Source organism: Diorhabda carinulata, chromosome 9 (genome assembly GCF_026250575.1).
Source record: "Diorhabda carinulata isolate Delta chromosome 9, icDioCari1.1, whole genome shotgun sequence".
Lineage (NCBI taxonomy): Eukaryota > Metazoa > Arthropoda > Insecta > Coleoptera > Chrysomelidae > Diorhabda > Diorhabda carinulata.
This window is the reverse complement of record NC_079468.1, coordinates 10,476,094-10,489,855: the sequence shown is the minus strand read 5'-3', so window position 1 is coordinate 10,489,855 and position 13,762 is coordinate 10,476,094. Positions and strand designations below refer to the sequence as shown.

The 13,762-nt window shown below is 28.4% G+C and overlaps 2 protein-coding genes across 13 annotated transcripts in view; one reads left to right on the top strand and one right to left on the bottom strand.

Moving 5' to 3' along the window:
- LOC130898240 (homologous-pairing protein 2 homolog) overlaps window positions 1-13,762 on the bottom strand; it is a 65,596-nt gene that overhangs the window by 9,083 nt on the left and 42,751 nt on the right. Inside the window, exon 1 of one of the 4 annotated variants that reach the window (XM_057807371.1) lies at window positions 5,751-5,770. The exons of the other annotated variants lie outside the window; for them this stretch is intronic. The gene's annotated coding sequence lies outside the window, so the exon portion shown is untranslated. Of the gene's footprint in view, window positions 1-5,750; window positions 5,771-13,762 lie in introns of those variants that run through there. 4 annotated transcript variants of the gene reach the window in all.
- LOC130898237 (A disintegrin and metalloproteinase with thrombospondin motifs like) overlaps window positions 1-13,762 on the top strand; it is a 141,533-nt gene that overhangs the window by 108,325 nt on the left and 19,446 nt on the right. For 5 of the 9 annotated variants that reach the window (XM_057807355.1, XM_057807358.1, XM_057807357.1 and 2 more), the window contains 6 exons: window positions 5,122-5,248; window positions 5,817-5,981; window positions 6,114-6,240; window positions 6,305-6,409; window positions 8,425-8,522; window positions 11,378-11,938. In XM_057807355.1, coding sequence (XP_057663338.1) covers window positions 5,122-5,248; window positions 5,817-5,981; window positions 6,114-6,240; window positions 6,305-6,409; window positions 8,425-8,522; window positions 11,378-11,927 — 1,172 coding nt within the window. In that variant the 3' untranslated portion in view covers window positions 11,928-11,938. The remainder of the gene's footprint in view (window positions 1-5,121; window positions 5,249-5,816; window positions 5,982-6,113; window positions 6,241-6,304; window positions 6,410-8,424; window positions 8,523-11,377; window positions 11,939-13,762) is intronic. The other 4 variants (XM_057807361.1, XM_057807360.1, XM_057807364.1 and 1 more) reach the window with 1 other exon arrangement.

Genomic DNA, 13,762 nt, shown 5'->3' with positions numbered 1-13,762 from the left:
GCATAAAAAACAAGATACAAACAATACAAATACTATAACTCTAAAAACATAAGTAGAAGTGAACAAGCCATTTTCTCGTTATATGCTATGGACAAACATAGTATTACCTGGATAATCAGCAGAATACCCATAAAACATGAGTGACGTTCAAAATATAACTAAAATTGTACATGTTTCAGACTTCAACTGAGTAAACCACGTTCTATCCGCTTTCCCTTGTGTAAAGTTAGTATTACCACAAAATTGTAAGGCCATAAATGTTTGGAGAACACATTTAGTGAAAAAACATATTTTACAAATAAAATTAGAAGTACTAAATCTGTATCCAGTAAAATAGAATAATATAATCTGTTTATTCGAATGAGACATCTACTGTTACATTGGGAGTTACAATGATTTCAAATAGCTTTACATTTACATTTGTTGATAATATAGTTAGTTTTCCAGTTACATCGTTTATAGCCCTATCTCCTAAAATTGACTGTTTGCAAGAAGTAAACTTTTTTTCCGGTGATCACAGAAATTCTCATTACAAGCAGAAAACTGGTTCCTGGAAAACATTTCCGTCGATATTTCCTCTCTTGTTTGCTACCTTATAAAAATCGTCATCGATTTTCTCGATACTGAGAGTGTCTCTGAAATCGCATTCCACTCGATCAATGTCTGGAATTTTCACTCTCACTTTATTCCCAACAAAACATGGAAGAAACTTTGAATTAGAAAAAGCTCGCTAATGTGGATAGATGCCGAACATCAAGCCCGAATATGGCAGTATAAGGAGCTTGTTGTATTCCATCATAGTACGCCCTTTATTTCAAATCAAATCTCAAACCTCTGACCATCGCTTGCAGTTTTCATCATCCATCCACATCATGAGCATATTTTGTATATTCTAATTTGCCCTTTCAACTCTGTCTTGTGACTGGCTATGACGCGGTTTGCCATATAAAATTTTAGAGCCACTCCATATGGTACATAACATGACATAGTTCGCGATCTCATGGCTGTTGTCCGATTGTAATATAGAAGAGGTGCCAAAAATACAAAAAATGTCTATCAGGATTTTAGCAACGTCCTCCGTCATAATACTCCCTTATACATTTTATTCTCCATTTGGATGGGATTGCATTTCAATTAGAACCACTTGACAACCGCTACTCATCTCTGAAAAAACATAGATTTAACCACAAGACCTCTTTTAGTTTCTTTTGGCACCCTTTACATAAGCGCATACGTTTTTAACTCACTATACATACGATGTTTTCCACCATGTTCACTAATCAAATGTGCATCATGCAAAATATGAAGCATTTCGTCGTTTGTGACATAATATTTTATACTAGACTCATCTGATGATAACCGAGCAAGTTCTTAATTGAAATAGAAACTTTGAACTTTCCGAAAATACCAACTCATTGAAAACTTCGAAGCTTTTCCCAAGAGAAAACAGTTACCCAGTTAAAGCACAAAATATGTACAATTTTAGTTATATTTCGAACTTTACCCATGTTATTTGCATGGTATTATATCGAAATGAATAGAAATTTAAAATAATGGGGAAAATTAAGGATTATCAATAAGTATTATAGACTTCAGTAATTAGTAAAAGAAATTTTATTAAATTATGTTGAATTGTCATTGTTATTTAGGTGTTCCAATTTTTTTACCGGATCCCACATATTGTTTTATTGAAACAGTTAATTATAATATAATGATATTCTTTAAAAAACTTATTAAATCCAACATAAACTTATATATATTGCACGCGCCATTTAACATTATGTATTAGCTTTCAAATGTTAGATTTCTGAAATTTTTGAAAATATACAAAAAAACAATTTGTTCAGTATGTCTCAACATTATTCTCACGAGTGTAATTGTATTCAGGATTCCTGCAAATAGTAAAATAATTTGAGTTAATGTTAAAATATGTGACTACCCATTAGAATTACTGCTTATACATATGAACAATCAATAATAGAAAGAAATTTGAAAAAAATTGCAAAAAATAATATGGGAGCTATATCATTTTTATTAGTAAATACTAATGTCATTCACCTAGGACGATAATCAGTTTCTTTGAAATTGAAATGAAAATTATAATTTTCTACTATACTAAATATAAATTACAAATCTAAGAGTGAAAATTGTTTTTAGCAATTTTGATTAGATTGAAAGAGATGGAAATGAAAAGTAGTAGTCATACTATTGATATGTTTTGTGAATCGATCTATTATTAACAGTAGTCCTTCATTATAACTTTTATAAATTCAAAGAACAGCGTAAAAAAACCTGCATGAATTACAACTGTATTAAAACATCATTACTACTACAACTATCGCAATTTATATACATAACCTGTAGCTGACTTTCTATCTTGACAATCATTTCATTTCTAAAAATAATTATTATATTATGGTAAACATACCTGAATATTTGTTCTAAATCACTGATTGTTCGATTTGTCTACAAATTATCTTTAATTTCACCGTACTTACTGCATTTTTAAAATCATAATAATTTATGTATTTAAATCAATCAATGTAAATACAGGGTTACTATCTTGCATCCCATACTTTTCAAAAATCTTTTCAACTAATTTACTTCAATTAAGTTAAATCCGTCTCTGACATCTTTTTACATTAAACCCATACCATTATTTACTACCACTAGAATAGCAAGAGCCACTAACGTGGCTATAAACTCACTATTGTTTTTTATTTACTCACTCACTTTCCCACTGTCCTATCACCTTCTTGTTATTGGGCCAAAGCACCTTACACTAATCATTATTTTCTTTCAGAACAATAAGGTCTCACCATAAGGTTTTCATAGGTCAACGGTTCTTCTTCCTCAGAATAACAGAATATATTAGTATCCCAATTTCATAATTTTCCACCCATATGGGGGGCTGTTTCATTTTTCTATTTTGATAACAAGAACCTGAATATATTTAAGATTTCATCAAACTCGTTTACATCCGTAAAATTGTTTCAATCTGAATCAAGTTCCAAGTCCTTGTATTAACTCTTTGACATTATTGATATATTTTCAATTTGCTTCATCTTATCTATACTACCTGCTATATCTTCTATCATATTCAAAATATTTTTATAGTCATTTATTGCTTGTAAGGTTTTATTTTTGTAATATTAATTTTTTGTTTTTCTAATGAAGTTTCTCTAGATATTGCAGTAATTTACTAGTTTACCACACAAACATTAACGATTGAGAACTATACCACAAAGACTATACTACGTTATTACTTTTTTATTCGAAGTAACACCTTATACTTTAAAGTTTATTATATGTTATGTCAGGACCTCAAAATTCTACACCTATGTAATATCAACCAGATGCATAGTATCGGAGTACAATACTCTGAACGACAATAACACTAATTGCGATCACAAATTCTCATATGACATTAAATTATAATCGATTAATCGTGAGTATACGATCCATTTGAAAAATTGCTTAGACACTGTAGTAATGTCTATTTTGCTTTAATATCAACGAAAATATTGATTAATTGATATCGTGTGTTTAGGTTGTCTTATGGATGTAGTTTGAGAATATTCACAGCTCCTTGTGTGCTTATTATTTTATTACATAATTGCTAGGTTCTCCAAACATATTCAATTTACTATTGAACATTAAGATGACCGCTGAATTATCCCAACGATCATCATTATCAACAATTTCATACTGACTTTACGGAAAAATGTAGTGATTTGTAGTAAATATTTGATGGAAGTAAGCATAGCAGTGGTGGCCTAAAATAAATAATTTCATAGTCTTGGGTTTTCGGCTGCTTAAAAACGAGATTATCCACTATTTATTCTTCGGGACTAAATTTATGGTATTAAATGTGAAATAATAGAATGAACATACTGTATTTCACAAAATTCATGGTAGTAAATTTTATAATGAAATATTGTTTTAAATTTAGTTCAAACAACTTTCAAGAGGATATGGGATGTAAATATGGATCTTTTATTTTTGAAATTGACATCGGTTCAATTGAAGGTCGTTGAAATTTCATTTCATTATTTTGAAATATATACCATAAATTACAATAAGGTTATTAAAATCAGTTTATTTACTAATACACTAATAATCTTGAATGATTCTTTCTTGGTAGTTATTTTTTGTTATTGATGAATTTATAATCGATAGATTATCCTTCATGAAATACGTGTTCAGCAAATGAATATCTGTTGGAGTATAATTTGATGTCACTTTGGTGAGATGTAATCCGATTAAAGAGTGACTTTCTAGATCAATCAATATATTTCTCCTTGCAATTTAAACAGAGAATTTCATCATTTTAGTTTCGTTGGTGTTTTAACTCTGATTTTACTAAAAATTGACATAAAGTTATTTATTTGCAATTTTCTATTGTCGTTTGAAGATTCTGAAAAGTTTCGAAGTAACTGATTTTATACATAGTGAAAAAGTATAGACAAGCTATTACTGTTAGGTATAGTATCACTTATGTGAAAGTCAATATCAGGAGTATTTTAGGATTTTTCATAAAGTTTTGAATTACAACTTGTTAGGACTTCAGTTTTATTTGATTAGACTAATCTTAGTAGTGCGTGGGTAATATGAATGATAATTTATATATTTTCCAGAATACATCGGTTTCCTATAGCAGTCGATTAAAACTTTCTTGTCGTTGTGCCTTATAAATTGATAATCATGAAAAGATAAGGATTTTTCCATATTTTATCTTTTTGAAGTGAACTGTTATAAAGATTGAAACTATTGAGGAAAAATAGTATAATTAATTATTATTTATTTATTATTATTAATTTAATTCCATGGGAGGGAGAAAATTATATCATCCACATAATTTTCAATGAAGAATAACTTGGATATATATCTTATAAAAATTTATTTTTTCCCTATAGAAAAACATTATTCATATAAGTATAGTTGATTAATATTATTTAATCTTTTGCGAACTAAATATATAGCTTTGACTAACTATCTTACTATTTTGTGAAGACATTATTCTCTTGCAATAGCACCATTAGCTAAAGAAGCTTTTCACTTGGTGGAGGGTTGACACATGCCAAGTACAATAGATATTTCATCCTTTCGAATGTTTACCAGGATTCGCTTACGTCGGTGGAGCATGTGTGGTGAATAAAAGACTGGAAAAAGTCAATTCTGTTGCTATTATTGAAGACACTGGAGGATTTAGCGGTATAATTGTAGCTGCCCACGAAGTTGGTCATTTGTAAGTATATTAGTTTTGTATTTGTTGATAATCAATGTAGCTTATTATAGTGATTTCAAATCAATAATTTCTAAAAGCTAGTAAATTTGAAGAGTTATTTGTGGTGTTAAATACCATATTTTTCAATATACTGTTTGAGACAGAAACAAAACTCTGTAAACAATCTCGAATGATTTGGAATTTAAATACGAGTATTCACAAAATATCCCTGAAAGCAACTTAGTCATACTGCAAGTAACCATGAATAAAAAGACAGCCATCGGCCATCGTTGTTACTTGACTCCTTATACTATGACAGAAAGACGGGGGATTTGTTAGTAGTATAATAGAAAACATTCTTTTTATAGCATTATTTGATATTTGTTTTTAGTTTGTTTGAATAGAGTTTCCAATACAGTTTGATGTGTCAAAATAATTATTTTCTACCAAAGTTTAATAACTTAAAGAGGATTTGTTATAAGAATAAATTCATAAAGATCGTTTTTAATGCATACGGTAATACCTTGTATTTTTAAAGCTTCGTCTATTCTAGAATAAATCACTCCTTATTCCTCTTATCATTTTGTAGACTGGGTGCTGTACATGATGGAAGTCCACCACCATCTTATCTTGGTGGTCCAGGAGCTGAAAAATGCCAATGGACTGATGGATTTATAATGTCTGATTTACGACACACAGAAAGAGGTTTCAGATGGTCCTCTTGTAGTGTGGCAAGTTTCCACCATTTTTTGAAGTGAGTTAAAAATAAACTTTGACACCGGATATTAGAAGAAAAAATTATAATGAAATCATATTTTGTGAATTTTGAGCATTTTCTTATTCAATCAGATAGATTACTTTATTATGCAAAAATTCTATATTTCAGTGGAGATACAGCTACATGTTTATATAATGCTCCTCATGAAGACGAGAGTTTACCAAGAGTGTTACCAGGGAAATTATTAACATTAGATGCGCAATGTAGAAGGGACAGAGGGACTAGCGCATGTTTCGTAAGATTCTTACTTATTTTCATAATAGAACGAAGCATTAACAATGTTTATTTTCTATTTTCAGAAAGACGATAGAGTTTGCGCTCAACTCTTTTGCTTCGATTCGGGTAGTGGCTACTGTGTAGCCTATAGACCGGCAGCAGAAGGCTCACCGTGCGGAGATGGACAGGTAAATTAATAATATCATATTTTGATAGACATTGATAAATTTTTATCTATTTATATATATATATATATATATATATATATATATATATATATATATATATGCATATAAATGTTCTAGATTTTAGGTCTCTTCTGTTTAAAAATTAGTTTTTTCATATAGTTTTTAAAAGGAAGATAAATTTTGACGTTTCGACTTTTCTTTAAGTCTTTATCAAAATATGATATTGACACCGCCATTTTACTTATTTATATTGATCTATAGATCACCTTCATCATGAATATCAAAATAAGGATAAAATCAAACTAGATGATTGCATTACTGCTGTACCAAAGAATCAAATTGAAAACATAAGTAAAAAATTCAATTCTTATCATGAAAAACTTCAATTCACAATCGAGGTTGAGCAAAATAATAGAATCAATTTTCTTGACGTCACATTATATAAAATTAACAATAATATAAGAACAGAATGGTTTACGAAACCAACGAAACATCGGAACATAAAACATTTTTCCTTACCATATGTACAGGGTATCCCAATAAGAATGGCTTTCAGCCATATCTCGGGAACCGTTTATAGTACAGCTTCGGGAAAAGAAATTATATCAATAGTGACCTCGAGAAAAACCTGGAAATTATTCACAGAGTTGTAAGTCCACCGCCAGAGGGCGTAATTAAATAGCAAAAATTATAAAATGAATAATTTACAAATATTGCTTGATAAAGATGCATTTAAAGTATTATTATCGTATTCTTCAAGAAATTCAGCGTATATTTGATTTTACAAGTTTTAGTCTATCTCTTCAAATAAGAGGTGGGGGGAAGCCGGAACTTTATTATGAAAAAACGCCTGTAAGTCCAGTTCTACTTAACCTATCTATGCAAACTTAGTCTTTTTGAAGAGAGCTCCTTTCTACCAATGTAAGAGTTATAATTTCGAAACAACCTAATGAGTAACGTATACGCTAGAGAGCGCTATTTATTTATTTTTTAAATCTAGCTATCCTTGAAAAATGTTGAATGGAAACATGCAGTTTTAATTAAGGAATATAAAAGTAAACTAAATTAGCAACAGAATAGCGAAAACCGCATGTCGATATCTTTTTCGTATTACGAGATATTCTAAGATATGTATAAATTTTAAGCAATAGACTAAGAGTCATCAATACGATAAAAAAATAGATCTGCATTAACGAACCATGAAATATAAAAAAAAACATAAATTCAATTATAAAGATTCAAAAATTCTTGAAACGAAATCAAATACACGAAAAAGGGAGTTTTTAGAAATGGTCCACATTCATAAGAACGAAAAAGCTATAAATGATAAAAAAGATCTAAATAATTTAAGTAAAATTTATAGCTCTATTTTGTAAATTCTTATAAAACTACAAATAATTCAATTGATTAAGTACTGCAACATATATGAGGTATGAGGACTATTTTGATTTTATTCTTATTTTGATGTTCTTGATGAAGGTGATCTATTGATTAATATAAATTGGCATATTGTCACTACAAATAATTTAATTGATTTCTGCTATATATTTGAGATATAGGGACCAAGGAAAAATTAATTTTTTTATTAGAACAAAGTTCTAAGTTTATTTATTTCATCCTTATTTTGATATTCATGATGAAGGTGATCTATAAATCAATATAAATAAACAAATTATCAGTGTCAATATCATATTTTGATAAAGACTTAAAGAAGAACATTTAAATACATTATATATGTATTTATATATAAATATAAATATAATATAAATATATATATATATATATATATATATATATATATATATATATATAAAATCAAATAAAAATCAACCTACGTACTCAAGAAGTTTTAATAATAAAAAAAAATATATTCTTAAAATCAATACGGCTATCAACACATAGATATGTCTTTTTCTAATTATTTTGAACAAATTCAATTCATATATTGATTACACCTCAATTAAAGGTCATTAGGCATAGGGATTATTCTTAATAATGTTGATAATTTTTTTCAGTACTGCCTTAACGGAAAATGTGTTGCAGAACACGAAAATATTATCCCAGATTATTCACAAAATACACCTTCTTATGTAAGGAGTAATTCAAGACCATTGTAAGTATACTCAAAAAAGGAAACATTTTAATCAAAAACATTGTTTATTATTAGTATTTACTCTTAATTCTTGGATATGTTGTGATTTGAATATGTTATTTTCAATAACTATCAAATATTTAACTAATAAAACTGATGAATCATCAGAATATATTCAAAAATTCCAAAAAGATCGTTGTCGATCTCTCTATTTAAAAAATATAACGGAAATACAAATAGAATTGTAACAAATAATATGACTTAAAAATGAGAAAAAGGAAGACTAATGTAATTGTGAGGATAGAGTAATAATTCAGGAAAACCAAGAAATGCAATGGATAACTAACTTGAAAAAAATCTAGGACAATCAGCATATCTACTTTGTAAGACCCCAACCCCAAGAAAGTTAATGATGAACAAAAAAAAATTGGGATTTGTAGAGAAGAAACATGGTTCTTGTATGACATGTCGTCATACTCAACCTATAGATACTCAAAGAAACCCAAATGAAGGTGAAAGAAGAAAAAATAGGATATAGTGAACTATTCATATAAACTCAGGAATATTAAAGGAAACAAAATATAAAAAAAGAAACCGTAAAATAAAAAAATTATTATTAGAAAAAAGAGCGTGGAATTTAAGAGGTATGTACGTCAAAGGAGCCCTGAACGTTTTAACGCAAAAAATGAATAAATAGATTTCAAAATCTTAACAGTATAAGAAGCAAAACAAGAGGGAAAGTTTCGTGAACAAAGCAAGAAGTTCAATAGTGGAGATGCATTAAAAGAAGCGATATCAGAGCGGACGTTACGTGCAAGTTAATATAGAAAAATAAAATATGAGCATAATAAACATACATGCAACAACCGAAGGACAAGAATATGAACCCCAGACATAATTTGTGAGGATTCTATATATACATCAGTAATTATAAAACACTCTTATTTATTATTAATAATAGAAAATTGTAATTAACGTAGAAAAATACTAAAACATATTCAAGCACAACCATTGCATCCTTTTATTCGGAAAAGCTATGTATTACTACGATTAAATCATGAAAATACGAAATTATTGAGCTTTCAGTTATCAACCATCTTTTACTTAAATATGTCGTCCTTTGCAGCACTTTATACCCATTTATAAATTAAAACAATTATTTATCATCACCGATTACGTGTAGACACACACTTGAAACTGACAAGTCTAAAAATTTTCTCTCGTATATTCACAGTAGCAGCCATAATTCAAGATAGCCACTCCAACGCAAATTCAAAAAGATTCGGGGGCTAAATTAAAAAATCTGTAGTGTTATAATGAAAAGGTGGTGTCGTGAGTTTAAATGTGTTAGGAGTCGCGTACAGACGAAATTCGGAAGAAGAAATTTATTCACATGTTTTGCTAAAAGTATTGTTTTGGTATCTTCTATTCTTGCAACAAAGCAAAAACTCAACGTCAGAAATACTAAGTTACGTTATACAAACCAGTTGTCATAATCAATTATTTTTTGCGTTTTTATATTAATAAAAGCAATAGTTGATTCTATTACTATTATTTTTTATTCAGAAGAAGGGAAAGCACTTTTTTACATAATAAGATAGTTTGTCTATGCATAGAATCAAACGGCCACTCCACTGAAATATATTCGATATTTATTTCAGTACTTTATCTACTCCCCCGCTTGGCAGGGAGTTAATATGTTAGTTATGATTTTACTCCTCTGAGTTAAATATCAATGTAGTTCATTAAGATAGTCCCTTGTTCGTTATTCCATTTTAAAATTATGCTTAAGACAGGGTTTCATTGAGCCGTTGTGTGAAAAAAAGTATTACTCGTCTTGTGTATATTATTATTACATGACCTGCATAATCGTATTTAAACTTATAGACCTTCTCAAATTCCATTTTAGTGATAGCATATAGTCTGACGTCGGTGGAAGCCTGGATTTCACTTGAAAATCTATCAGTAATTTTTTTAACCGCTTAAATCTTAGCATCGGCTTCAGATCAATAATGATCATTAATTTAACTTTTTGTAGCCAATATTTTTTCATTCTATATTGTGAGCGCCACATACTGTTTTCTTTTCTATAAAAATCAGATTAAAATAGTTGTTAAAATAAAAATAGGGCGGATTTTATCAAATCGTAGTAGTCAAATTTTTACATGCAATTTTAAACTGATTTTCGTCGAAACGAATAAATCAAGGCAAATCATCACGAAAAATATTCTTATGAGTGAAATTTTTAATTTTAACTTCACATACAATTGAATTTGTGAACCAATAATACTGAATATTTAAATCTTAGTCTCCACCATATTTTGCGTAAATACAAATTTCACGTAAATAAACACAAAAAAATGTTTAAAGGCACAACTTAACATTCTGAGGTCCTTATTGACATTCAATCCTTTTAGGTTCAAATTTCATTTTTTCTAAAAAGAGTATAAAGTATTGGTAGGTTGACATTTTTACATTGTAAGAAATCAAAACAAGTTGAATGAAATAAAATAAAGTATAGCCCAAATTATATTTTATATTTTATAAGTATGTAATTTACGTTTTGAAAGTAATTCACTGAACTGTGTTATAAAAATATTTAAGTCATTGTTTTTTAACTGTAATTTTGCAAAAGTTAGAATCAAGCTATTGACATAAATGGTAAATTATGAGTACATTTGTGTCAAGAACATTCCAGATATATTTTACCCAAGCCAGCACATCCCACATTCTTAGGATGTAAATATGTTAAGTATATGGACCAATGTTTTTTCAATTTTTATCTGTCATGAAATTTCGTATTTTAATGATAATGTAGTGATACATATTAAATTTTTATTTCAAATTTCTTTTTATTTCATCTGATAATAAAACAGGTATCAAGAATCTCAAGAGCATCAAGAAGTTCACAGTGAAAAAAGACATAAGTCTTCAGTACAAAAACCGCATGAAAATTATGAGAAACAATCTGAACTTTATACTAGGAAAAAATCTGTAAACCACAATCAATACCAAAACATTCACACCCAAACTCAATATAAAAGTCCCTATAATGTTCGAAAGGTTCACTCTACTGGAGTTCCTTCTGAATATAATACCACTAGTAGTAATTTTTTTTCTAATTATCCTCAATTCTCTACATCAAAATCGCCTTATAATTTCGATCTATACACGAAAAGTACATCACAATCACCTTCCCCTTTTACAACGATTGGAACTACAAATCACTTCATAGGCAACTACTATCTGCTTAGGAAGCAGACAACTAAAAATCCATACGATTTTGCCAACTTTGGAAAATCTACAAAAAATCCATATGAGACCAATAACTACAATGAAAATACAAATAATTACCTGAAGCGATCTTACAGCGACGTTAATTACTTCAGCGATAACAATACGGAGTCTTTAAGCAGTCATGCTTAATGAATTATAGGGTAAGAAGAAAAACATCGATTCAAGATCATTCTTTTTCATCTTTCCTGTTGGCATTCTATTTAATTTTTTAGAGATCATTTCAACATAAACTTCTATTTCTACTCCTACATCTATTGTAATAAGAATATTTATTGATTAAGAAGTGTATGGTCATATCAATTGTAATGGGAATAATAAGTTTACATGATATAATAAAACAAACTAAATCCTATAATAATTATTTATCTGTCACGTGAAAAGTAATTTAGAGAAGAGATATATCTATTGTCACATCTTTGGAAGCTCTCATAAAATAGAATGGACATTGATGTATGTGTGAAATGTCTTTATATAAAAATACAAATAATAATAAATTCTCAATCACCACCCCCCGAATACATTCGCAATAGGTATCTCGTATTAGAGTTGATGTTTCATATATTGTAATGTTTTATTTATTTGAACAGTTTTTAAACGGTGATGTGATTTTATACACACTATTTTACACAATGTATTTCTAAACTAACACTAAATACAGTGAAATATTCACCATGCACTAATACTTGACACACTAATTTATCTAAAAACACCGTTCGGTATATTTTACTTTTTATTTATATATTTGATTTTTGATCTGTTCTATTTTAAAATTAGTTTTTTTTATTAATTTAGATAAAGATAGATATAAATTGACGTTTCGACTAATTTTAAGTTTTTATCAAAATATGATATTGACACTGACAATTTGCGTAAATATTTAGGTCTTTTTTATCATTTATAGCTTATACGTTCTTATGAATATGAATCATTCCTAAAAATTCTTTTTTCGTGTATTAGATTCCGTTCCAAAAATTTTTGGAATCTTTATAAATGAATTTATATGTTTTTGATATTTCATGGTTGGTTATTGCAGTTCTATTTTTTTTATCGTATTGATGAGCTATTTTCTAAATACTAAGATGTCTGCCCTATGTAAACCACGTCACAATTAGTACAAGGCACTTGATATATAATATTACTTCTTTTATTTTTTGGTGTTTTCGATTTAAATGCAGTGAAATATTTGGATAATGTATTATGTCCTTTATGACTTATACTAATATCATATTTATTCAAATAATTCGCTAGTTTTTCAGAAAGTCCTTGTACATATGATGAAAAAATGTTTTATGTTTTGATGTTTCGTATCTATTTTGTTTTTTAATTGATTGTAGTATCTGATTATCCTTTTCTAGAATATGTTATTGATAATTTTTCCGGATAATTATTTTCTTTCGATGCAGTTTTTGCTTTCTGAGTAGCTAAGCATCTAAATTCAGGATCTCATAGTTGGATAGATCTGTCAGCCAAACTTATTACCATTGATCTTTTTTGTGACATAGAATGACGAGAATTGAAGTTTAAATATCTGGAGGACCAAGTTAGTTTCGTAAACCATTCTGTTCTTATGTTATTGTTAATTTTATATAATGTGACATCAATAAAATTGATTTTATTATTTTGCTCGACCTAGATTGTGAATTGAAGATTTTTATGCTAAGAAGTGAATTTGAATTTTTTATTTATGTTTCAATTTGATTCTTTGGTACGTCAGTAAAGCAATTATCTACATATCGGAAAGAGAATGGAAAATTTATATCAAGTTTGCTTAGGACAGTTTTCTCAATATCTTCTATTACTAATTGTGCTACAACACTTGAAATGGTAGCGACATAGCACAACCACTAATTTGTATATTTCATTTTCATATTTGGATCATATTATAAGTGTCAGTTCTATAGCTTTTATAAATTCATTTGGAGATATTTCTGTATATTCTTTAATTTTTTCCCATTTTTTTATTA